General features: G+C 38.4%; 1 protein-coding gene across 10 annotated transcripts in view; it reads right to left on the bottom strand.

The window, feature by feature from the left end:
- KANSL1L (KAT8 regulatory NSL complex subunit 1 like) overlaps positions 1 to 23,575 on the bottom strand; it is a 61,728-nt gene that overhangs the window by 19,345 nt on the left and 18,808 nt on the right. For 8 of the 10 annotated variants that reach the window (XR_005956863.1, XM_041487680.1, XM_041487678.1 and 5 more), the window contains 4 exons: positions 20,555 to 20,696; positions 16,668 to 16,865; positions 13,319 to 13,440; positions 8,892 to 9,093 (listed from right to left, as the gene is read on the bottom strand). Coding sequence is in view for 9 of the 10 variants with exons in the window: in XM_041487680.1 (XP_041343614.1) it covers positions 8,892 to 9,093; positions 13,319 to 13,440; positions 16,668 to 16,865; positions 20,555 to 20,696 (664 nt within the window). In the remaining variant the exon portion in view is untranslated. The remainder of the gene's footprint in view (positions 1 to 8,891; positions 9,094 to 13,318; positions 13,441 to 16,667; positions 16,866 to 20,554; positions 20,697 to 23,575) is intronic. The other 2 variants (XM_041487675.1, XM_041487681.1) reach the window with 2 other exon arrangements.

Genomic DNA, 23,575 nt, shown 5'->3' on the forward strand with positions numbered 1-23,575 from the left:
CTCTGACAGACATACGGGACTCTTCATCTGTTAAACCTTAAACATCCATGAAGTGTTGGCAGAACGGGGTCTCATGTTTGGAAACACTAGAGGGATAAATGCTAAAGTAAACAATGTTTCCCATTATATGGACCATTACACTAAAGCTTAAAGAGCTTTTAGGTACTTGCTCTACCTTAATGCATTAAGGACTTGCTTTTCAAAAATGTACAAAAGCATATTTCTTGTTGATATTTGGCTTTTAGAAATGAAGTAATTTACTAAATATCTACTCTTTAAGCTGCAACAGCATCACTTCTGCCTGTCCTTTTTTTTGTTAATAGAAGTGAATCACATTACAGTAGATAAGTCTTTCACTTATTGTTTAAAAAGAATTTCCCAAAAACTAATCAGTAAAATTACCTAGAAAGTATACAGATAAGACCGAAACCTTCTGACATCCAGACCTTTAGTCTTTCCTCACTTTTTCTTGCTTTAATTCACTTTACCCAAACACATCCAGATCATTAAAGCTGAGCCAGTTCAAAAACATGCATACACGGTCAAACAACCTCACAGTCAAAATCCATTTTGAAACTATATTAAAATCCATTTGCCAGTATCAGTAAATGGAGAATTCTTCTCTTCAACTTGCCTGTGGTGGGAATTACAAAACCTTATGCCTGAATTTGTGCCTTGAATGCTCTGGCATCAACACCTAAGTAATGAAACCTTCACTAAGCCAGTTTGTAATGCAAAAGAAAATACAAACTTCATAGAAGGAAGAGCAATGTTATTTAAATGCCTGTGAAGCTACTAGGGAAAAAAAAAAGCTAAGAAATTTGTCAGTGTCTGTGTTCCTAGCTACCAGATCTGGTTTAAGTTTCTGATGGAGTAGTCTTCCACTGGAAAATGCTGAATTAGTGAAATCATGATGTTTCTCAGAAATGCTGACTTAATAAACACTTGATAAAAAAAATTCAGAAGCCCATAGTACTGGAATTAAAACATTTTACTCAAGGAAAGTGATTCAACTTTTATTGAAATAAAATGGAAGAATTGTTTATTGGAAAACTAAACTCTCCCTGCTTCCAATTCCAAAACGAATACAGTCTACAAACCAACTGCCTTTTACAGCAGTCAATTATTGAAACTTTACACAGCAACAAAAAAATCCACCACAACTCAGCTGAAAACAAGCCCACATGTATATCCATTCACCATGGCACTGACATAGGAACATCATGGCACACACCTTTTAGGAGACAGGTCCCTACAGCAAACCTGAGCACCATGCCAACCCTTCAGAAAGCAAGAGAGATTACAAAACTCTTATCAATCTTCCCCTTTCCCCTTGCTATACCACATCTTGTACATCTTCTGAAACATTTTTCTTCATTACTGAAATACAAAACTTCATGCTTCCTGAGCTCAAGCAGATATGAAGGATAATATTACATAAAATTCATTGTATTAGAGAAAATTCACTGTATTTAAGAGGAAGAGAAGAGTGTGCAAGCTTTAAATATTCAACTAAAATAGCAGCTCTGGTCTAAACTTATGAAACTTATGAAATGGAATAGTGTCAACCAACAGACTCTAATTCTCTAGAGAATTACGAATTTTGAAGTTGGATTTTCCCCCCTTAGTACTGTTTTACTGGGTTACAGAAAACAGAGAGTAATTAATTTTGATACTCAAAACAATTCTTGTGCTTGCTTGTGACAGACTGATGCATTAGACAAAGTCGAATTGGCACATGGCTCTGTTCTTGAAGGGTCAGAAGGCTGAACTCTACTGGCCATCCCATCCTTCTGCAGAGAAAAAAAAGCGTGAGTCTGCGAAACATGACATGACTGAAGGGAAAAATGTTTTGTGCTCCCAGTTAAAAAACTGTGAAGTGAATTCTCATTTTGTGGTTTCAGCTACTGATCACTAAAACTCCTACCAGTTCTGGAAACATGCCCAAGTGTAACAGTACAAAGAGCCACAGTTCAATTATGCCACTGTGTCTGAATCCAGGAAGGTAATTAAATTAATTCAAATACACTCTGCTGAATACCTGTCACATCTGCTTCTGATTACTCTTATTAAGCCCAAAAAGGCAAGGAAAAATGTATTTATTCTCTCTACAAACACACTCTCAGGAGTTTTCAGCAATATCAAAGAAGAGCTATCTCACTCTATTAAAAACTGTTCTTCAGTAAATGGGTAGCAGAGATTTAACTATGGGCCTCAAGAGAACCTCTGTGTGGGTGGCTGACAACTCACCTCTGAACACCAAACACATCACACACTGACTCAACACCCTGCTCTGAGCAGAGCTGTGTCCCTCTGGCAGAACACACAGCTCCATGAAACTTCTACTGTTTCACAGTGGAAATGTGCAGGTCTCAAGTGCAGAGTGCTTTTGGGCAACACACAATACACAGACACTGAAAAGTTAATCTGAAAGCCCCCAAGAGCTTCTTTCGTATTAACAGGTAGTGGGAGAGAGGGTGGGAAAAGCATCTAAGGTATCCCAGCGTGGGAAGGTGCAAAACAGATGGTGCTGACACACACACACATCCCTGCCACATGTCAGACCCTCCCTTCCAGATGAAGTTTTTTAGAAGTCAAATGGATGTGCTTTCCCATGCGTGTCAGGTACAGGGATGCAAGCTGCCCCAGGATGTAAAATTCATCTGCCTTGGCCCCTCTAAAGTTGCCAATAAAGATAAACTGGCAGATCCTATGGCAGAGACCAATTTTTGTCCAGGAAGAGGAGAGTTTCGTAAAATACTAATGAAAACTTACTCAGCATCCAACTTGTCACAAATTCAGATTTTTTGAATCGTACAAGGAGTGATAGCTTCTGCTGTTCCCAGATATCACCCACCTCTCCTAAGCATATATGGAGTATAGTTTCTTTAATCCTGCAATGGGACTTTCACCTGCTCTGTAGAAGTGCATGCTGTTTCTACATTCTGAAACAAAGATGTTTTGTTCAACTAGAAAATCAATTGAAAAATCAAGGTTAGTGCTCAATCTTTGACCAGTTAAACCAAAAGAAAGAAAGATATATTAATCTACAGGGATATCTTTCTTCTCAAAAACATCAGAAATTAAGAGGAGGTGTGATCAGTAAAACACTACAGAAATGTCAGCACACTAGAGGTGCAAGACTGTGGAAAGCATGAAGGTTTTTCATTCTGACAAAAAAAAAAAAAAAAAAAAAAAAAAAAAAGAGAATTCACAGGCTTACTGGCTTGCCACAAACCTCAGAGGATGGATCTAGTTCTACTGGCAGTATCACAGACTTGCAAAGATAGAGGTGTTTGTCCCCTTCCTTTCTGCCTTCATGCCTCCCTCCCTCAGAGACAGAAGTCTTGTCACACATTCAGAATAGCTGAATGTGTATGAAAAACTTTTTTTGCCACTCAGTTTTCATTGTTTTTTAACTAACAGAAGGACTTCTTTTTTAAGGCCTTCTCCAGAGTTAAAGCAACAATTTAATTAACTATTATTTTCACCTACAAAACTTGGTAACCAAGGGATTAAGGGATTCTCCTTCCCAGACCACAAGACTGACATATTTACAGAGGTACCACACCACTTGCACTGAACCAGTTTGCAGAAGACTTGGCAACAAAACAACATTTTTTCAGAAGTCAGCAATGCCAGGAAACTATGCTGAAGCAGGTGGTGGAGCTAGTGTCTAGGGATACCAAGGAAGAGGATGACAACCAGTAGACTCCACTCAATGCAACTTCTTTCCTCCCAAGAAAGACCCCTGGCAAATAGCATTGATATTTAGCAAGTAAGATAAAGGCTATGCATGCTGGATATAATACAAATGATATGTATATATAGTGTATTATATATAAATAAAAATATATACACACTCTTTCCAAAAACCTGAAAATGAGCAAGAGTTGGGGAAGGACCCACATGTATTTATCAAGTGGCATCAACAAAAAATACCACTGGCACTAGACATGGACTGGGAATGCTCCTGAACACAGAAATCATAGAACCAGCATGAGATTTAAATCAAAATAAGAAACTCATACCCTACAATTTAAATACTTCTCTCCTGTCTGCCTTGGAGCCTCCTGGAGAAGCACTCACTTTTTTTTTTTTTTTTTTACTGTTTTTTCAAACCACTAAATGAAAGCAGATATTCTTCTGCTCTTACTTAAATCCAACTGAGACTGCAGAGAATAAAATGTGGCAATATGCAACTGCAAGAGTTGGCAACATTATACCAACTGTTTGCCTGTGGTATCCAAAATGTAAGCTTTTGCACCACAATTCCCAACTTTCAGGATGCTGGCACCTTTGTAAATTTGAATTCTGTTTTCTCCACATGCCTCAGTCCTCACTACCAACTCTTCCTCCAGCAGGTGGAATGCAATTACAATGAGAATTTTCAGATTAAAACACCCCACCATGCTCTACAACTCTGCAAAGAAACACAGGGACAAAATTGATAGTACTTCAATCTCACTGCTCTATTGTCTCTTACCTTTATTTAGAGCTATATAAAGGTTTTATAGATTAAAAGTCTACATAGCATCAATGACAACTCTTGGCAAAACATGACTTGAAAAAAGTGGAATTAATATCCTTTGTTAGGATATTAAATGAGAAACTAACAAAATATATTGGCAAAACAAAATCCTTGTTATTAAAAAATCCTGCGGGAAGTCACACAGATAAAATAGCAAAAAAGAAAACATCAGGACCTGTCAGCTAAGCAAACCTCTCTGAGAGTTTCTGACTAGTACAACACTTGTCTGCTTTCAAAACTTTTAGTATGTCACAGATAATTTAGTTCCTTCAGGTGCAGACAAAAAAATAGCAGGCGACAGAGTTACAATTTTCCTTACTACAGGAAAAGAACAAGGCATTAGACTGGAGAATGCGGGGTGAGGGAGGAAGGCAGTTATGAATGCAACAACCACTGAGAAATTATTCAATAGATGTTTGTGTCTTACAGTCCTGACACTGATCTGCTACTTACAGACTTCCTGGGTTTAAATGTTTACATACTTTTGGCCTTCTTTCTTAGCATTAAAACTACATGGCACACATTTTATAGGAGACAATGGCCCAGAGGTTTTGACTTGCCAGCTGCAACAATGCAGACAAGGGGCAGATCCAACATTTTCAACACATGACTCTCAGACTTCCAACTCCCACCTGCCAACTTTGTCTCCTACTAGAACACACCTGCAGATTACTCCTTCGTGCTGTTCTGCATGCAAGTTTTATCATTCATTCATTCATTGAAAGGTTCTTGCTGAAGAAATGCACCACTACAGTCATGTCCTCTAGACTGAAGCACAGACTGCAATCCCAGGGTTTGCTGTGCATGACTCACAATCAAGAAATGGCCTAAGCTCTCACAAAGCTGTTTAGATAAAGAAGAAAGATACAAAACAGATCCCAGGGCCAAATGATGACTCAGGGATCATCTTGTGGTACTTAGCCATTTTGAATTAGGGAAACAGTGGATTTGGCCCCAAAGGCCTCAAGTTCCTGAGGATATTGGATGGTGGCAGATAAACCAAACACTCTGCATCCTGTTTTATTTATCTGAGGTCTATCTTGCCAGTCTGGAAGGTCTTCTAGAGTTTCACAGATTTCTCTATTTTCTTTTAGATACTACCCTGTGTAAGCATCATTTTAACTAGCACAGCAGGGGAAGGTGTAGTCCTTTTCAGAAAAGAAACAGCAGAGGACAATATGGGGCATCTCTCCACAGGCAACAGAGGCTTCTAGGTCATACACACTCATTGTAAATGTATGTGGCACGGCAGTAGATAAGAGAAAAAATGTGGCTGCCTTCCCAGTGCCCTTGTGAGCTAACAGATGGCATAGCAATTCACAGTTTCATACTTTACTTTTCCTAACATGGATGTTAGGGGGGTGAGGGGGGAGAATGAGCTTCCCAAATGAATCTGAAGAGATGTGAGGGATGACACTCTGAATGTCATTCAGATGCACAAATGGTTCAACCAGTCATTGCAATGAAAACCCAATTGCAAATTCCTCAAAGCTATCCCAGCATTTCTTAATGTCCCACACATACAGGTCTGCATTTTACTGTGATTCTCTGGTCATAATTCTTTAGTAACCATCTTGCTCAAATTACTCTGCAGAGCAACATTTCCCTCAGCACTGCCAGGTACTGCTCACTGGCTGTTCAAACCAGGCACCACCAGGAGCTGCAACATTCAGGAGATTCAGTTTGCTCCTTTGATTTTGGCAAACTGGAATTTGCCAAATAATTCCACATCTGCTGCAAGACCCCCAGCTTGTTTTCAGGCCAGTGACATTAAAGAAATGGGGGTCCTCACAGATTGTGGTACCAGGGGTTATATAAATATGTTAAATTTGAGGAAATATGGGAGAGGCACTTGCTAGAGAAGGCACACTAATGTTACATTAAAAATCCAACTATTTTCCTATATGCTAAGAAGTTACTCATTTTTTCTGTGAAAGACCAGAGGAAATTTGCTGGATTACTCTGGGGAATATAAATGCATTTTCAGAGAAAAATAGATATCAATCCCAGAAACCATTCCCCATTTTGCATCCTTACCCTTAAACATCTGCCTGATTTGGAAGCCAGCCTGGGCTGATGGCCAGTGCTCTTTCATTACAGGATGAGCAATCTCATCAACAGCTGGGTAACCAAGTGTAGCAAGTGCAGGACTAAGAAAGTGACAGGGTCTGTTAGAGTAAGATTTGTTGAATGAAATGATACACTGCTGATGATTCTTAATTTAAAACATTGATACTGACTTAGGTTTGATTGTCAGAATGTGCTGGAAATGTCCAGTCTAATTTTATCACTTACTTCCTTAGCAGAATCCCTGATCCTCTGTTTTCAACCAACACTGTGTGAGAGGCTTTGTTCCCTGTTTTACCTTAATTTTCAAAACTTAACTGAGTTTGGCACTTGCATGATGACTGAAGCCATAATTTGATTGCTGATGATTGCTGCCATAATTACTTATTTTCTCAAGGAACAAGAGCTACAGAATCTATCTGTAGCCCATGATGTAATTCTTCACATTGCCTCTTGGCTAACTTTCTCATAGAAAGGACATTCAAAAGCAGAGTCTAAACACAGAGTTTTGAGCTGAGAGCCGCAGTAAGCATTAATAGCATTCCCTACAGGACAGTGTTTTACCCCACTGTCTTTGGGACATCTCTGCACTTTTGGTACAGAGACACTCAGGCTGGGTTAATATAAGGCACCAGAGATGTCAAGAGTATGGAGCAGACACACAGCTGCACCAGCTCTGATACTCGAAGCCTTAACTAGTAACCTAAAAATGTACTTTTTGCTTGCAGTCTACAGCCAAAGGTTAATTATAAATCTGTCTTTGCAGCCTACAAGTCAAGGTAAACCATCAAGCATGCAGAGCAGCTAAGCTCTGTATCTGGCTGAAGGTAAAAATGTAAACTCTGCCTTGAACTGCTGTCAGGCTACAGACATGGAGTTTCTGATCAAAAGCCTTTACTGATATTCTCAGAACTTCACTAACTCTGGCCCACTTCTCAGAACACAGAGACATAGGCAGTGCTTGTAGAAATATGAAATACTTAAACCTGCAAGACAAGAGGCTTCCAGAAAGCCCTGCTATTTAAAAACTGCATCTGCAGTGAAAACCCTTCATGTTTACAACAAAGGAAGGGAAAGCCCTCGAGTCTCTTGCTAAAGAGCTCTCTCCACAGCTGCAAGAGCCACAAGAGCCACTGCTGTTGGAGCCACAGCACGAGGTGTCCAACCTCTGTGACAGGATTGCAGGGCAAACAGTAAGTCCAAGTCCACAACAGCCTCCCTGGTCAAAGCAGGGAAGATGAAAAGGCTAACTAGAAGGCAGAGCTCCCAGCCTCACTCACCATCCCCCTGGCCCAAACCTTCCAGGCAGGCTGCCAAGTCTTTAAGCCCCACTGCCAGGAAGCTGGGAACTCAAATGAAAAAGGAACTGTACAGTTTTTCAATAAAGTATCTTGCTAAAACTAGGACACCTCTGCCATTCTGCAGAGAATGCTGAATCAGCACAGAACATCCTTGCATGGGAAACTGCTCCCCAGACCACTGGCACACTTAGTAAATCCTAGACAGTTAGCTGAGGAGACATGGAGATTTCCCTCAATACTACACTGAAAAAGTAAAATCAAGCAATTAAAACCTCTTGGAATTAGCACTGCTCTGAAGAATGAGTTCATACTGTCTCTGCTCCCAAATTAGACTGTTTCTTTAAGCACCACAGCTAAACTCATTATATATTCTTACCAGCAATATGCTATTAATATCAGATGTGAGCAGATACACATTGTCTTGTTCAGGACAAGGCTTTTTTTCCATTTTAAACTATTAATCCTCTGTAACAGAAAATTCTAGGAGTTCTAAAGCACTCTTTAAGTGTCATGACAAAGGCAATATAACTAATGAGAAACAGCAAAAATGGAAACAAGATTAAGATATTGCAATTCAATTTCCTAGAAAATAATGTGCCACCAGCTGTGTAAGCTTTCCTGTTGCTAAAACAAATATTCTGAAAACAAGCAGGCAGATGCTTTACACTGTAGCCTGTCTCCTCAGCAGTCAGGCCTCCAAAAGAACTCTCAAGTTGTCTCTTAGATTGTACAAGAGCTTTAAAGACAGCCATTAAACACATTGATTTGATAAGCAGGACTCTGAGCTACCTTTAATTTTTATGTTCAACTCATTAACTGTGAGCTCCTGCAGACACATCCAGTACTGCCCCACACACACTCTGTGGTCCCTGAACGCAACAAATAAGCAGCACAATGTGCACCCTTCCTCTGGCACACCACACAAGACACATGCTGACTCCAGCAGCTGGACTCTTGGGTTTTCTCTCCCAAACAGAGAGGCAAGGGCCTACCTGCTGATTCCAGTGACAGGCACTGTGCATTCTGTAGAGTTTCCTCTTCTGGAAACGATGAAGTGGCCTTGTTCGGGCAGATGTGCTCACATTAGTCACAGAGACAGATCTGAGCCTTGTCCTGTCTCTTCTTCTTTTCTTGATGTGCTGATGGTCAAGCAGCCAGCTGCTTGAAGAGGACACCTCTCTATTGTCTGAAGCTCTGCAGTTTCATGAATAATGAGGAGAGGAAATACAAAACATCAGATATGTTCCACATGCACAGGCCAAGATTTCACACGCAGATTAGCATTAGCTATCTAATTCTAAGAGAATTTCATAAACACCATAAGGTTTTAGCATGCTGTTTCAGACAATTGTGCATATGTTCAGTTTGCTAGTTAATTACTTTCATGTCAGGTCAGGAAAGGCAACTTATCATTCTTCTTCACCTTTGTGTTCATGGAAACACACGTCAAAATGAAGCTAAGCCCTCAAGCATATATCCAGTTTTGTTTTTTGCAAATTCAAGAACACTCCAATATTTTTAACACATATGAGTTTCAAGTTACAATTAATATTTCCCTTCACACTGATGTTCCATTCAAGACAGCAGTCATGCTAACATAAAGGAGACCCAGAGCTCTGTCCTAATACTTCAAAGACTTTCTGGTTTTGCTCAAGAACTGAAACCTAAGTAAAGCTCTACAAGCCAGTGATCATTCAGCACAGTTGCAACTCACTGTGAAGCATTTCTATCAAAATTAGGAACTCTACAACTTCAAGTGCAGAGAGGCAAAATCAAGTGCAAAGATGTGGCCAAAAGCAGTAGAAGCCCCTGCATGTACGTGCAGAACAACCTCACACCGTTCTCACCAACCTAGAGCCTGCCTGGTGACCAGAACAGGCAACACCACCAGGTAAGAATTTAAAACACTCTCCCATCGGGGTGGGAATGACTCAATGGGAAGACTGAACTTGCCTGCTATAGGTATTCCTGATTTTATTTATATTTGATTTATATCAACATCTGCCTGTAAAGTTGAAGGCTTGCTGCAAAAAGCCCTGCAGTGTGCTTTTATTTTTACAATACTGAAGACCTTGATCACAGCTCTGGACTGTCTGAACAGTGCAACTACACAAGGTATTTTGGCCTTGGTTCATAACAGGTCATCTGTCTGCACAAATGATTATTTTGTCTTATGACAAGTCACAGTTTTATTAGTAAAGTTATGACACAATAGAACATGAAAATTAATTTATTACAAGGACACTTATAAATCTTTTTTGACAGGTGATATTCTTTCACCAGTACATTTTTGTTAAATGAAAAGGCTTGTAATGGAAGTGTGATTAAACACCATCCCATGCTGTGTTGGAGTGGTAACAAGGCTTTACAGGCTTGAATTTGAGCTGTTTTCCTGACACAGCAATATAATCCAATAAGCAACACAGACACATGAAAACAACATGCTAATTAACAGAGGGATTGTACAAAGCATTTAGAGGAACATACCAGCAAGTGCCAAGAAAAAGCCCAAAATACTGAGGCATGACATTCTTAATGTTAACACTGCTTTTTTAAGGCTTGAGAAAGAAATACAAGGTTTACAGTCCATGGAAAAGATTTCTTAAAATACTCTCTCTGAATTCTCAAAAACATTTTCTAAGTCAGATGGTCCCAAGCTCGACTTGTGGATTTCCACATACCTCTCCCTTAAATGAGTGACAACTTAGATAAATTAGAACAAAAAGCTCCTCAGCCTGGCTCTTTAACTTCTGTGATTTCTGCCTTTGTTCTGGTGGTCTGCCAAGGACCTTGGTAATTTCTCTGCAGTCTCTGACATCTGCTGTATTTACCCTCCTGTGCCTTGCAGCATTGCACCACTCCACTTTCAGATGAAGAGATCTCATCTTCATGGCCTGGAGCTCCAGTACTTGGCAGTGGGGTTTTCCTGCCACTTGTGTAAAAGGTTTCCCAATGAAGCTTTGAGTTACCCATCTGGTTTGATCTTAGTCTGAGTATTTTTCAAAATGTGATTCTACAGAAGAGCAAAATGAACCATGGCCAGATGTGAAAGTCATAAATTTGCTAGAATGCTCCTTTCAAAGTTCATAGGTTTGCCTTTTTTGCTCCTAACCTTACTTCAAGATGCAAGCCTGCACAGCAAGCCATCAGACAGGCAGTATTTGTCCTGAAGAAATAAATTTTTCCTTCCTCTCCCTTCATAAGAAAGTGGGTATCACTAGTTTAGGGAACTGCTTCTGTGAGCATGTACCTTCATGCAATGCTTAGGGCTAATCTTGGCACCTAGATTCAATTGAGCAAGGAAAAGCAACACAAAAAAAAAGAAGGCACTAATGTAATTAGGCCTTGACAGATGGCAATTCAAAGTTACCCACATTCAGTCAAGCAGGAACTGTCCAAGCACCTCCATTTCCTCTGCAAACAGCCCGTGTAACCAACTGTACTGCAACCCCACAATTACCAACCCCAGAGCTTCTCATGTTTAAACCTACTTTAAAATGGAAAATTGTGGTTTTCACATCAACAGCCTACAACTAACTTCAAGAACTTACTGAAGTGAAAATTGCTATCATCTGTTTTTCCTCCCTCTCAAAAACGAAAGAATCCCCTTATTTTCCACTTGATTTTGATTTCTGCTTTCTGAAATACTGAATACAGTCAGAATGAACTCTACAAAAAGCAGCTAAGAATTAACTGCAGCAAGTTAATTATTAAGTTAATTCAATTAATTGAACACACAGCTACTACAACAACAAAATATCACCAAAAACCTGAAACAAGAAACCTCAAGAAGTAGAAGGCAGTAAATTTCCCTGCAGGATTCTCATGATAACCACTCTATTTCATGCATCTTTAATGAACAGTATTTATTGGCAGGTCTTAAAACACTTCATAAGCAGAAAAAATTTAAATTAACTGTTTAACTCATGTTTAAGACAGCATCTAGAAAGCCCTAAAATCTCTCAGAGCCCCTTACAACACCTAACTTGCCAAACTCCACTTTAGAGCTATGGCACTGAGAAAATCTTCCAAGTCCGAACACTTTTCTTTGGACTTTTTTAGGTCATGAGCAGAAAACAACCAACCTTAGAGAGTGGTCCATGAGCAAACAATGTGTTATTCATGAAATGGAAAGACTAAATTTGGACTAATAAATAAGAAGAGAATTGGCCTGAAGTTACATCATTAGAGTCTCTCATCATGAAGTTAACTTCATACACTCCTAAAAACATTTTTAAAATCAAGAATTCTTCCTCACATGTCTCACGAAAAAGTCAGATTCAAGACACAGCCTAAATGACTCTCGTCTTCCACACACCCATCTCTATTAGCAACTCCTATATCAGAGCTATTTTTAGTCCACATCTGATAGGAACCTTCTGATTTTCTCCTACATCATCTATAAACAACTAATACACCAGGAGAAGGGATGTCACAAGGCAGGACCCCTTCATCCTTAAATTTAGGGCAGAATCACACAATCACTGTGGAACAGAAGGCAGCCAAAGAAGCTGCCCATCCAAGCTGCTCACTATAATCTCTTTGTGGGAGGCTCCAGCCTCTGCAGTAAAGCTGAAACAGACGGTGTGGCCAGCTCTTCTTGCAGCCAGGAGCCAGGGAATTACGCCCTGCACACTGCCATAAACACCCCAGCTCTAGTTGGAAACAGTTTCTTCATCCACCTGACCTCAATTAAGACTTGTGAATAACAGCATCCTCAAAAATCACATTACAAGTATCTCAGGAGAAATATCCAACACACCTAGACCTTTTGTAATTGTATTCAATTACCTTAATGTTGCTTTGAAACTAATACTTATTACAGCCTGTACTGTACTTAAAATCTTTGAATAAAAGAGAGAATTACCTAGCAGTATGGACTAGCACTCAGAAACATTTTTCTAAAATATTAATTTCAACCTACAGTCATTCTGGAAGGTATGTCCATCCAGAACTAAATACTTTGAATGGAAAATAGTATCTCCAAATTGTGGGTGGCAAAGGTAAATTTGGCCTTTTATTGAAGACGGATCTGCTTAAAATTAATGAAGTTACCACCCTGACACTGAACCCTGCTGAGACATGTGACATGGCTTATGTTCTACTAATCTACTAAGTTTGTCAGTTTTCCAGAAATAAAGCTGCACTTGTTGTGACAGAACACGAGTCTCAAACAATCACAATAAATGTGATCCTATATTCTTTCACTGCTTCACAGATTCATCTTCCAAGTACTTAAATAGTTATAGTGACTATACATTTATAATATCTTTAGGAACAACACAAAACCCTACTATTGTCAACCTTACAATCAAGACTTGACTTCTCTTGAAGCCTGCAGAAAGCAACTCTTTTTTCCTTATTTAATATTGTAATGATTATTAGTTCCATATAGATAACTTTACCAAAGTTATCCCACCTGAAGGAGATACCATTGACCAGCTGTCTGTGTCTACAGGTCTTGGAGGAAAGAGATGAAGAAGCTGGAGACAGATTGAGTGGAGCAATTAGGCTGCTGATTATTTCACTTAGTTGTGCACTCTGGAAAAAAAAAAAAAATTAAAATTAAAGGTAGTCAGACTTATCCAGACTCAACAACTCAAAGGTGATGGGTTCTTGTTTTCCTACTTAGGATTTCAGTCCAGTACATCATGAAATAATCATATTTAGTTTCTTCTTGTGAATAACTGTGAAAAATTGTGGTTTCCTTTCACAATTATTAAGTCCAATCCTACCAAAACCCAAATAAAACACCAACAAAACACCAACACAACCCTGAGCATTGTTTATACACTTGAAGTAGCACCCTGAATACATCGGTGACCTTAGTATTGTAACCAGAGGTCTTTAAAAGAAAAAAAGAAACCAGAACACTTTACAGCTGGTATTACAACAGCTGCAGCCAGAGCTGCTAACTGGCCATTTGACAAGCATTTCAACAGGGGAAAAAAAAGGTCAACTGTCTTTTCATTGTACATTTTGTTCACTCAAAGTATTTTTGTTCTTAAAAGAATTGTCTTCATTGCTTATTACAGTTTGACAAAGGTGTTTTTATAAAAGGAAGTGTAACGACTTGAGGACTATTGTAATGACAGACAGAATGGGTAAGATCTTTGGAATCCTCAAAAACAGCAACAAGAGACAACCACCCTGCCACCCAGTTCTCCTGCAAAAAAACCTGACTTTCAAAACTGACCCAAAACAAATGAAACAAATGTAGCCAATTTGTTAAGACTAAGAATTACTCCTTCCAAAGCAATGAATTGTGGACTGACTCCAACAACATTTCACAATGATTTTTTGTTTTAAATGTCAGACCTTAAAGGCTATTCTCACAATAAATGTAACTTGCTTAGAGGAAACTGTGTTCTGCACACTGAACAGAAATTTAATGTATCTGAAATGGCATACTCCTTTAAAAAAAAAAAAACAAACCAACCTTTTGCATTACTTTGCTGGATTTTCATTCAGAATTAAGAATGTTTAAAACATGAATTGCTAGAGTTTATCTAGTAAGTTCTCCTTACATTTTGATTTTACATTTACATTTATGCAGAAAGAGGAAGAAATTTTTTGTTGTTTTATTACAACTCACGTATTTTCTGTTAACATTTAGGTGATGTAGTCAGGTAAAAATTTCATATCAGAATGAAAAATTCAGGAATGGATATTAAAGCACAGAAATAGCAAGTCAATTATAAAAGAAATAGGCAAAGCAAATAAGATGCCAATAAAATAGTTAGCAGATTGATTTAAAAATCTCAGCAGAAGTCATTATGTAAGGAGTAGTATCTACTGAATATAAGAGCATTTAAAAATAGGCAGACTTCCAAAACACAAGGAAAAACATACCTGTAGCTATGAAAAGGACTTGAAAACAGTACTAATAAAAATTGCCATCCTCAGTTACTTTTATTCTACATGACTTTTCTTTTGCTTCACAAGCAAAATTCCTTATTTTTAACAAAGGAATACTTTAGCACCAGACTGAGGAATGCTGTGGGAATATCTGTGGATGTTCTTCAGGCTGCAGCACTGTTGCTCCTGACACTGAACAAGAAACTCAGACTTTCAGAGTTAAGAACAGAACTGGTAGTCAAGAAGGAAATCAAACCCCAAGGCTTTTAGTGGTGTAAAAGGGAAGAAATCCAATGTGTTGTGTGAGATGTGTTAGTCTACTTCCATGTAATTTTCAGATCATCAAAGTTCTTGCACCTCTTGTACCAAGTTTGTGGCTACTTGGGGACCAGGAAACAGACCACTATGCCCTGAATCATCAGAAGTCTTACTGAAAAGTGTGTTTAATTCTCCAAGCCACCGTTTAAAAGAGGGGCCATTCATCACATTCTGAAAATGCTCTTTGGGTTACCTTATGCAATTGCCAGCACTGAGCATAGAAATTTCCTGTTTCATTGCTTCCTCACTCCTGCCTATGGTGGATAAGATTTATCAACCAGAGGAAGCATTTTAATAACAGGAAAGTATGACTATCAAATAAGAAAAATTGGCACAGAGATTCAGAAATAGGCACTAGTAATTAATGCTGCTATACCCCTCTTAAAAAATGTGTGTATGACCAGGAATTTATGTAGAGCAGCAGAGCAACAAATTAATGCCCCACAGTGGCTTTGTTTTACACAAACTGCATAAATTCATTCTGTAAAACAAATTTCCAGTATCTCCTTTAGCAATGTAATCCTACCACATCCTTTATGTACTTTCAGGCAAAAGAAAACCTTGCTGGATTCTACACAGTATTTCCTGGAATCAACCATGGGAACAGCCATTTTGCATACTGCAAAGCAAAACTCTGCTCACAACTACATCTCCACTGTACCCAGTAAGCACCTGGAATTCCTCAGCTCCAAACCAGAGTCCCACAATGTTTGAAAAGGCAGATGAAATAATTGTATTCTGCTGAAGCCTTTTTTTTTTTTTTAATTTCAAGAGATATATATCTCTCTTGTCAGCTGTTCTCTTTCATCTCACATAAAGCGTTTCCTGAAACAACCTGTGGAAACTCTACACTGGCCTGACTACAAAGCAGGAGCAGGTTTGTGGATGGTTCTTAGAGGCTGTTATGTGTCCCTTGGAGGGAAACAATGTGGTAATACAGACACATCAGAAATAAAAGGTTAATTTGTAAACCTCCTGTACAGAGTAGTTGTTTAAATCCTTCAATTAATCACCACCCAATCCCAGGACTGTAAAATATCTTTCTTTTTGGGAGTCATCACCATGGAACCTCCCTGTTTCTGAAGTCAATCATTTGGCTTCACTGATGATGTGTGGATAGAAAAACTCCAAAACTTGTAAAAGTTATGAAGCTGGTATAATTTATTTCACTGCTGTTCCCGAAGGACATGCACACTCCTGAAAATTCCCAGGTTTACTTTATCCTCTAACTTGCTGCATATGCATAAAATACTAATGCATATGCATTAAACTGCCTTATCAATTTTATGAGTCTGTGCAGTTTTTCACTCATACTTGTAGTTTTAGTTGTAATGTGGTGTTTGCAACCTAGATTCAGTGTTTTTGTTTGTTTCAGCCTCAAGGTTGGTGGGGCCTTTCTTATCTCTCTTTAGTTTGGATGTTTGCACTCTTTTTTAAGTGATCTTGAATCTCTTTTGTTCTCTCTGCAGACCTTTTTGTGAGTACACAAGTTAAAAGACTAAACAAGCAGATTCTAGCTAAATCTAAAATTGATTTCTACTCCCAGATAAATTTCCAACCCCCTGTTTCAACTGGGTTTTGCTTTACTTTACCTGTTTTTCTATGTTTCGTAAAAGCAGAGTGGGACTGCTGGGTGACATTTCAAAGTCATGCTCCGGCAAAGAATCCTGGCTCTCAATGGCAGCTTGGGAATTCCCTGTGGCGTTTAATAAAGCTTCTTGCTCTGTCAATTGGATCTGCTTCTTCAAAATGTCTTTTGGAAATGGGAATTCTTCTAAGACCACCATCCCCTAGACAACAGCAATTGAACACAGTTGGTTGACAAGAGATTAAGCCTCCTAAATAATTTCTAAGGGGCAGTCAAACCTTGCACATTCCTCTTAAATCCTCCTGACGATTTTCGAGCACTTAGCTAGATTTTTAAATACACTTCACAGCTAAAAAATGGAAATAATAGGCATTAAAAAAAACCCCAAACTGCATCAATTATGCTACTCCTTGTAACAGCAATCACTCCAGTGTTATACCACTGCTTAAACATCTGTGCCAAAATTCAAATCAGAAATTCATACCTATTAGAATATTATATGATAATTTGCCTGCTGATTTAAGAGGAGGTTTTTCTCTAAAAAATGATTACCCTTTGATTTGAACTTGGTTTTAGTCTTTGCAGTCAATAAACTCTGCTGGAGACATTTTTGAGTGCTCTATTTCTCTTATTCCTATCAATGTTCTATGCAAAACATCAAGGCTGTTATTTTTATGTAGCAGAAATTATTCAATTCCAAACAAAAGCTTTTTAAAATTTAATAATTGATTTTTTTAAGGTGAGCATTTTTAGTGTTTCATAATTAAAAGTAACTATCCTAAATATTCTAGCACTGTCACTATTTTTCAAGGCCATTTCCACAAATGTGGTCTCAGATGTGGTGTACCACCTAAAGCACCACCTAGTAAGATAAATATAACTTTATGTGTTAAGGAAATAACAGTTTCATAAATTGAACTAGATAAATAATAGCCCTATTGTGTTTTCCACACGACAGATCAGAAAAATCTCTAGTCTAGAAAAGTCTCTAGCATAATCCTAGGTAATGTATCAGTTGGTTTAAAAACAAAATGTTAAACAAAATAAAAGCAAAAATAACCTTGTGACAGTCAAACCCAGTCCTCAAATAGTTCCTTGGTTTGTTATTATCTTGAGCAAATAAATTTAATACCAGAAACAGCTATTAAACCTCTCCAGGCTTTTTTCAAAGAGAAAGAGAAAAACTTATTTGCTTTTAAAGTACTAACAGCAACTGAAATATCAAGCAGATATTAAAAGAATGGGATCATTATAATTCTGCCTCAAATTTGTCTTTCTAATGAGAATATTCCACTCAATCAAAGCACAAGGAAGCCTGCTATAATGTGAACACAAGGAAGCCATACTGCTATTTCTTTAACCAAGACAGACTTCACCTAGGTTGTGGCTGTGGAAAACTAAGGATCCTGTAGTTTCAGCAAGACCTTTACTACTGCCCCAGCCTCAAAACATAAAAACAAGTCTCAAAGAGACTTCAAAGAGGAGACTAGAAGAAAAAGTGAAATTGTCTTGCTCTCACTGTGCCTAACTTATTCCATTGTTTGAATTATAAATTCAAAGCTGAGAATAAAGATGTTCTCTAAAAATAAACCAAGGTGCTTGAAAACTTGGTTTAATGCCTAAAAAGGGCACAGAGATTCTGAATGTCCATCAAGTCAGTGCTGGATTTTCCACACAGATCATCACCTGCACTTTTTCATTTACAGCAGATGGACACAGATCCAGACCAGCAGCATGCTATGGGCAGTACATTCAAGGAAATTCAAGTAGAGAACTAATTTTTGGGTGCCATAACAGGAAGACAAACTACTTCAACAGCTTTAAACTTCTTTAGAACTTAGAATCTTTAGGTCTTTTTAGTAAAAGGATTGCAGGTCATGACCACAGAGAGTCTAAAACCAAAATTATGAGGTCAGAGGAACGGGAAGACACACATTAAAAGTGTTGAAAAGAGGGACATACACACACACATGCTTCCACTGGAATTTTATTTTTTGAAGTTTTAGAAACTTGTTTACCAAGCATGGAAAGAAGAAAGAAGAGAAGGAAGAGGGAAATTGACAGAGTGTATGGAACGGAACAGATGGAATAGGCAGAGACAAAAGAGCAAGAGTAAAGAGTTAGAAGACTAATACAGGCTATATTACAAGAAATGGCTTACAATCAGTAGGTTTTGGCAATGATTGCCTTCTTCCCCAAATGGAGTTGTTTTGTTTTGCAGATATAGATTTGTTTTTTAATGAAAGGACTCTCAAAGATCCAGAGGTGCTACTTCTGTGTCTGCAGAGATGGAGAAGACACACTGCAGAAGGCCTGGAAACAGCCCACGAGTTACTCATGTCCCTTCCTATTGCATTGTGCTGCTCAAGGAGTGGCCTTTTGCTTGAAATTATTGCTCCCTGGCTATGAATCACTTTTTTTTTTCCAGTCAAAGATCATGAAAAACACTCTGAAACCATTAAACAGCATACAAATTCTAATGATATTGTGTAATTCCTTTGCAGCCACTAAATGAAAACAAAGAGCTCTTCTGTCAGCCCACATGTCCTTCTGTAGCTGCTGCACTGGGGTACTATAAACATGTGCACAAAAAAAATCCCATCTGAAGAAAATAGGTGCCTGCTTCACTATGGGACACAGTGCCAAACACTAAATACCACAGCTGGTAAAATGGGCATGGGAGTTTCAGAAAGGAATGTCACTAAAAATCTCCACCAGGAAGATGTCTTGGCTCCAAACTAACATACCACCTACAGAAAAAGCATGACTAAAATGATGTTTTTCCTCTTATTCCTCTGATATTTATTTCTCAATCTTCTGTAGCTCATCTGACCTACAGCATCACAAAGGCTGACAGCTTTTGGGTGTAAGAGTGTGCAGGTATCTGGTATTTAGGACAACACTAAACAATGGGCATTCTCACTCTTCACCAAAATATAAAATTTTCTTACACAGACTCTTAAACAAAGGCTCTTCATTTCTTTGTAAAGAAAAACCTGACTGGGGACAAGCTGGATATGAAAGGAAGGGCTCTGAAGGCAAAAAGGAGAAGCTGGAATAATTCTTTATTTGTTCAGAGGAAAATGCTCTCTGAGGTGATTTTCCTCTCCTTTTAAACTCCCTCTAAGTCTCATATTCCGCCACATAAACTCTGAAGCATCTTCTTGCTCCTCTCAGTTGTGCTTATCTGACCCCAACACACACCAGAGAACCTACATGAGGGTCACCGATGGAGAATCAAAGAGCCCTGCTCTAAACCCCTCTCTATCACACCACCTCACACAGGTTTGGCTTCTATGTCAGAATGACCTGAGGAACACATTAAACTGATAGCTAGATTACTAAGGGTTTAGGAATGTCACTTTCCCACTGACTAGGCAGCTCAATTTACAAAAACTAGTACATGAATTACACACACTGGAATTTTAGTAATTATTAATCCTTGACCTGTTCAAAGTGCTGTACAAACATTAACCATCTAATCCTCAGAATAAACATGCACTGCAAGTAACAAAAATCCCACCCTGAAAGCCCACAGCAAAAACAAGTAACTGACCATCCCACCTGAGAAGGCAATCTCACCTCTCCTGCAGAGGGAAAAACCAGTAATAAATACAGCACTGTGTGCTGGGCCCCTGAAAGCCACTAACAAAATCACTATACAGTTACAAAGGTAAGAGTTCCCAAATCACAGTCCTATACTGGTGCCATATTTTAGCTCCTGATGTCTTTCCCATTAAGCTCTGCAGGTGGTAGCCTGCACAGACACAAGAAGTGTAGGGCAAAAAAAAAAAAAAAAGAACAGCAACAAGGAACCAAATACATAAATATTACAAGAAACACTGTCAAAAGATGACTTGAAAAGCCCATTTTCGAGCTTACAGACAATACCTTGGTGGCACGTATTTGCCTGTGAAGGTCAGTTAGTTGTTGGATTTTGTATTCTAGTTCTGAAATCTGGGCTTGAAGCCATGTCCAACGGCTGCCAATTCTAGCTCTGTCTGCAAGCCACTTCCATTCAGAAGTATAGCTGCTGTGAAGACAAAATGCTGGTTAGTCCAAAAATAAAGATAACCACATTTGCACAAGAACATTTTTGACAGCTGTTCTGCCTCATGTTGCAAGCATCTCAGTTGCTTTCAGAAGATATCTGATTATACCCATCCAGTTTCACATCAGCTTATTTCTGTAGCAACAGAACTTGCCCAAACCAGTACAGTCTATGCTCACTGGCTATTCCCACACTAAGCTAGTTTTTTGTTCTGGATTATAAAACTCAGAGCTGGATAAACTACCAAACTATATCAGTTAAGGCTGATTACAGATGTGTAAAGAATTCCAGTAACTCCACCAGCAAGAATCCAAACTCTTACACCATACTTCCTCCCACAAGCTTTCACAAATATTGTTTGCTAACGACTGGAATCTAATAAAACATCATGCAGCAATGACCAGCTATATATCAGGTCACTGCCCAAACAAAAACCAGCTAAGTAGTTTAAATTTCTTTTATTCAAGTTTTTTATAAATATCTGTGTCAGTTTAGTTTAGTCAGATCACTCTTACTACTGTTTAAAATAGATGATTTTTGGAATACAAAAAAATATGCCTCCTGGTACTTGACATTGTGAACACCTTAATTTTATTATGCTAAATTCATCACTGGTATCAGCAAACATTACTCAACTTCCATATTAAACAAATGAATGAGGAAACCATACCATGCAACAAACAATCTTAATATTCAATAAGTCTAAGCAACACAGACAAGACAACGCAGAGTTTTAGTATGTAACTTCCACTACTATCCTACAATTAACTGAGTTCATTTATTTACAGAAAGCAACTTCCCTACTGAAGCTGTCAAGTAGTTTGCCACAGCTGACTTAAAAAACTGTAAAGACAAAAATCAAACTTGTAGAAAAGAAGTGCTTTTCCTCAAGTTATTGGGATATTGGCTGGATCTAGATCCTTGATGACACTGTAACTTTTGCACATGCAGAATGCATCATCTGCTGCTCCCCAGGCAATGAAGAGCACTGAAGTATCACAAAAGAGACAAGAAATAGCAGATGCCAAATGAACTGGCATAGGAACATAATACAGGTGTAATTGTTTCATGCAGAATTTTGTGTCAAGTATCTCAACAACAAAGGAAGATAACACAGCAGAAGATGCTATGTTATGGCATGAGTAGGAAATCATCAAATTTGAGAATCCTAACATTTTCAAGGCTAATATTATAAAACATAACTCAAAATTTCAGAGCCTTCAGTCAAGTTTAGCTATTATAAAGAGTAAGGATAGACACAGTCTCTGGTAGGTCACCTCTAAAATACATAATCTTCTCCCTTTTTAACATAAATTATCCTCCCACGTAATTTATCACCAGTTTAAACTCTCTCGTACACAGAAAAAAAATGAACATATGAAATTACGGTGATTGAAGCATCCTATTTAAATACAAACTACAAGGAAGAAATCTGGATTACTATCAAAAAGAAACTCAAAGAACTCTGTAAATATATATGGTAAAAAATTACTTGCATTTTACATATTCTACTAGTAATTTTCTCCTAGAAAAAAAGGCATATGAAGTCATCTTGTGAAAATCTATTTTTCTGGCCTCTTTTTATTCCTCTTTATCTTCCCATTATTGCCAGCAAAGAGGAAAAAGTCCCAATTAGTTATGCTTTAACCAGGTCTTCCTGACAAGAACTTCTCTGGGATTGACAGCTTTTGCATGTTTGTGCTCCTGAAAACCATAAAATACACTTTGCTGGGAAAGGGAGGCAATCTGAATTCCAAGTTTTTAATTAAATGTGCTCACACAAGCATGGTGGCTGGAATAGTTAAGACTTGTCTCAGGACCCTGGTCTGGCAAAAAGCTACTCCTAAGAAAGAGCTGCTTAATGAGTCTATAAAAATCCCTTAGTTAATAATTTTAACCAAAAAAAGTTAAAGAGGAATAAAGAAGATAAGGGAGAAAAACCCAAGTGGAGTAATGAGGTGTTGCATTTCTGCTCCTTTCAAAAAAGGCAACTGAGGAAATGAACAAAGAAATCCCACATTGTAAAAAGAAAATCGAGGTGGAAAGAAATAATTCACACCAACAGATTTCCCTCCCAAACTAGATCCAACAGTGAGGTGGAAAAAGGTGAGCTACTCTCAGAGTGAGGAGGAGAGGGAAGGAAGTGAGAAGAAAAGGCGTCCTGTACAGAGCTGGGAAACAAGAAGCAGAATGGAAAGGGCCAGAACTGGCCTTACGTCACCTACACTGCATGAAATCAGTGCGGCATCAGGGAACCCACAGCAAATATCAAACCACAGCTGACAGCAGAAGGAATGTTCAATGTTGTAACCTCTGTATGTTACTGTCTTACACATAAACAAGAATCTTCTGCAAAGTTACATCACAAGATATTTTTCAAAAATGGTTGCATTTCTTTTTCCACTTAGACACAGTATTTAATCTTGAATTAATTGCATTCACTGGTAAACATATTAAGTAGATTTTTGCTTCATTCCAAAACACTATGCAAGTATTTCTTAAGGCTTTAAATTCTATTAGATAATTTAAATAACAGCATTTAATTACACTGTGTAACAAAGTCCTTGGGCCCCACTCTAAGGAAAGGTTTCCACCAAACTAAGCACAAACATTTTATGCTCAGGCCAAAGGAAGCAATTTTAGTTTCCCTGTCTCTCCAGGCTGCCCCATCCCCAGTGCTTGCTCAAAGACATGGACAGCTACAAGGTGACATGGATTAGAGAGCTGCTCCTGGTTAATTTTAATTTTAGGGGCAGCATGACTGAAGCAGGTTTAAGTTTAGATCTCTTCCCCAGTTTTGATGCATTGCACAGAGGGTAAGAGACACAAGCATTGCTGAACTCTGTTCCCATCCCTGTCAC

Source organism: Pyrgilauda ruficollis, unplaced genomic scaffold (assembly GCF_017590135.1).
Source record: "Pyrgilauda ruficollis isolate IOZ18807 unplaced genomic scaffold, ASM1759013v1 scaffold83, whole genome shotgun sequence".
NCBI classification, from domain to species: domain Eukaryota; kingdom Metazoa; phylum Chordata; class Aves; order Passeriformes; family Passeridae; genus Pyrgilauda; species Pyrgilauda ruficollis.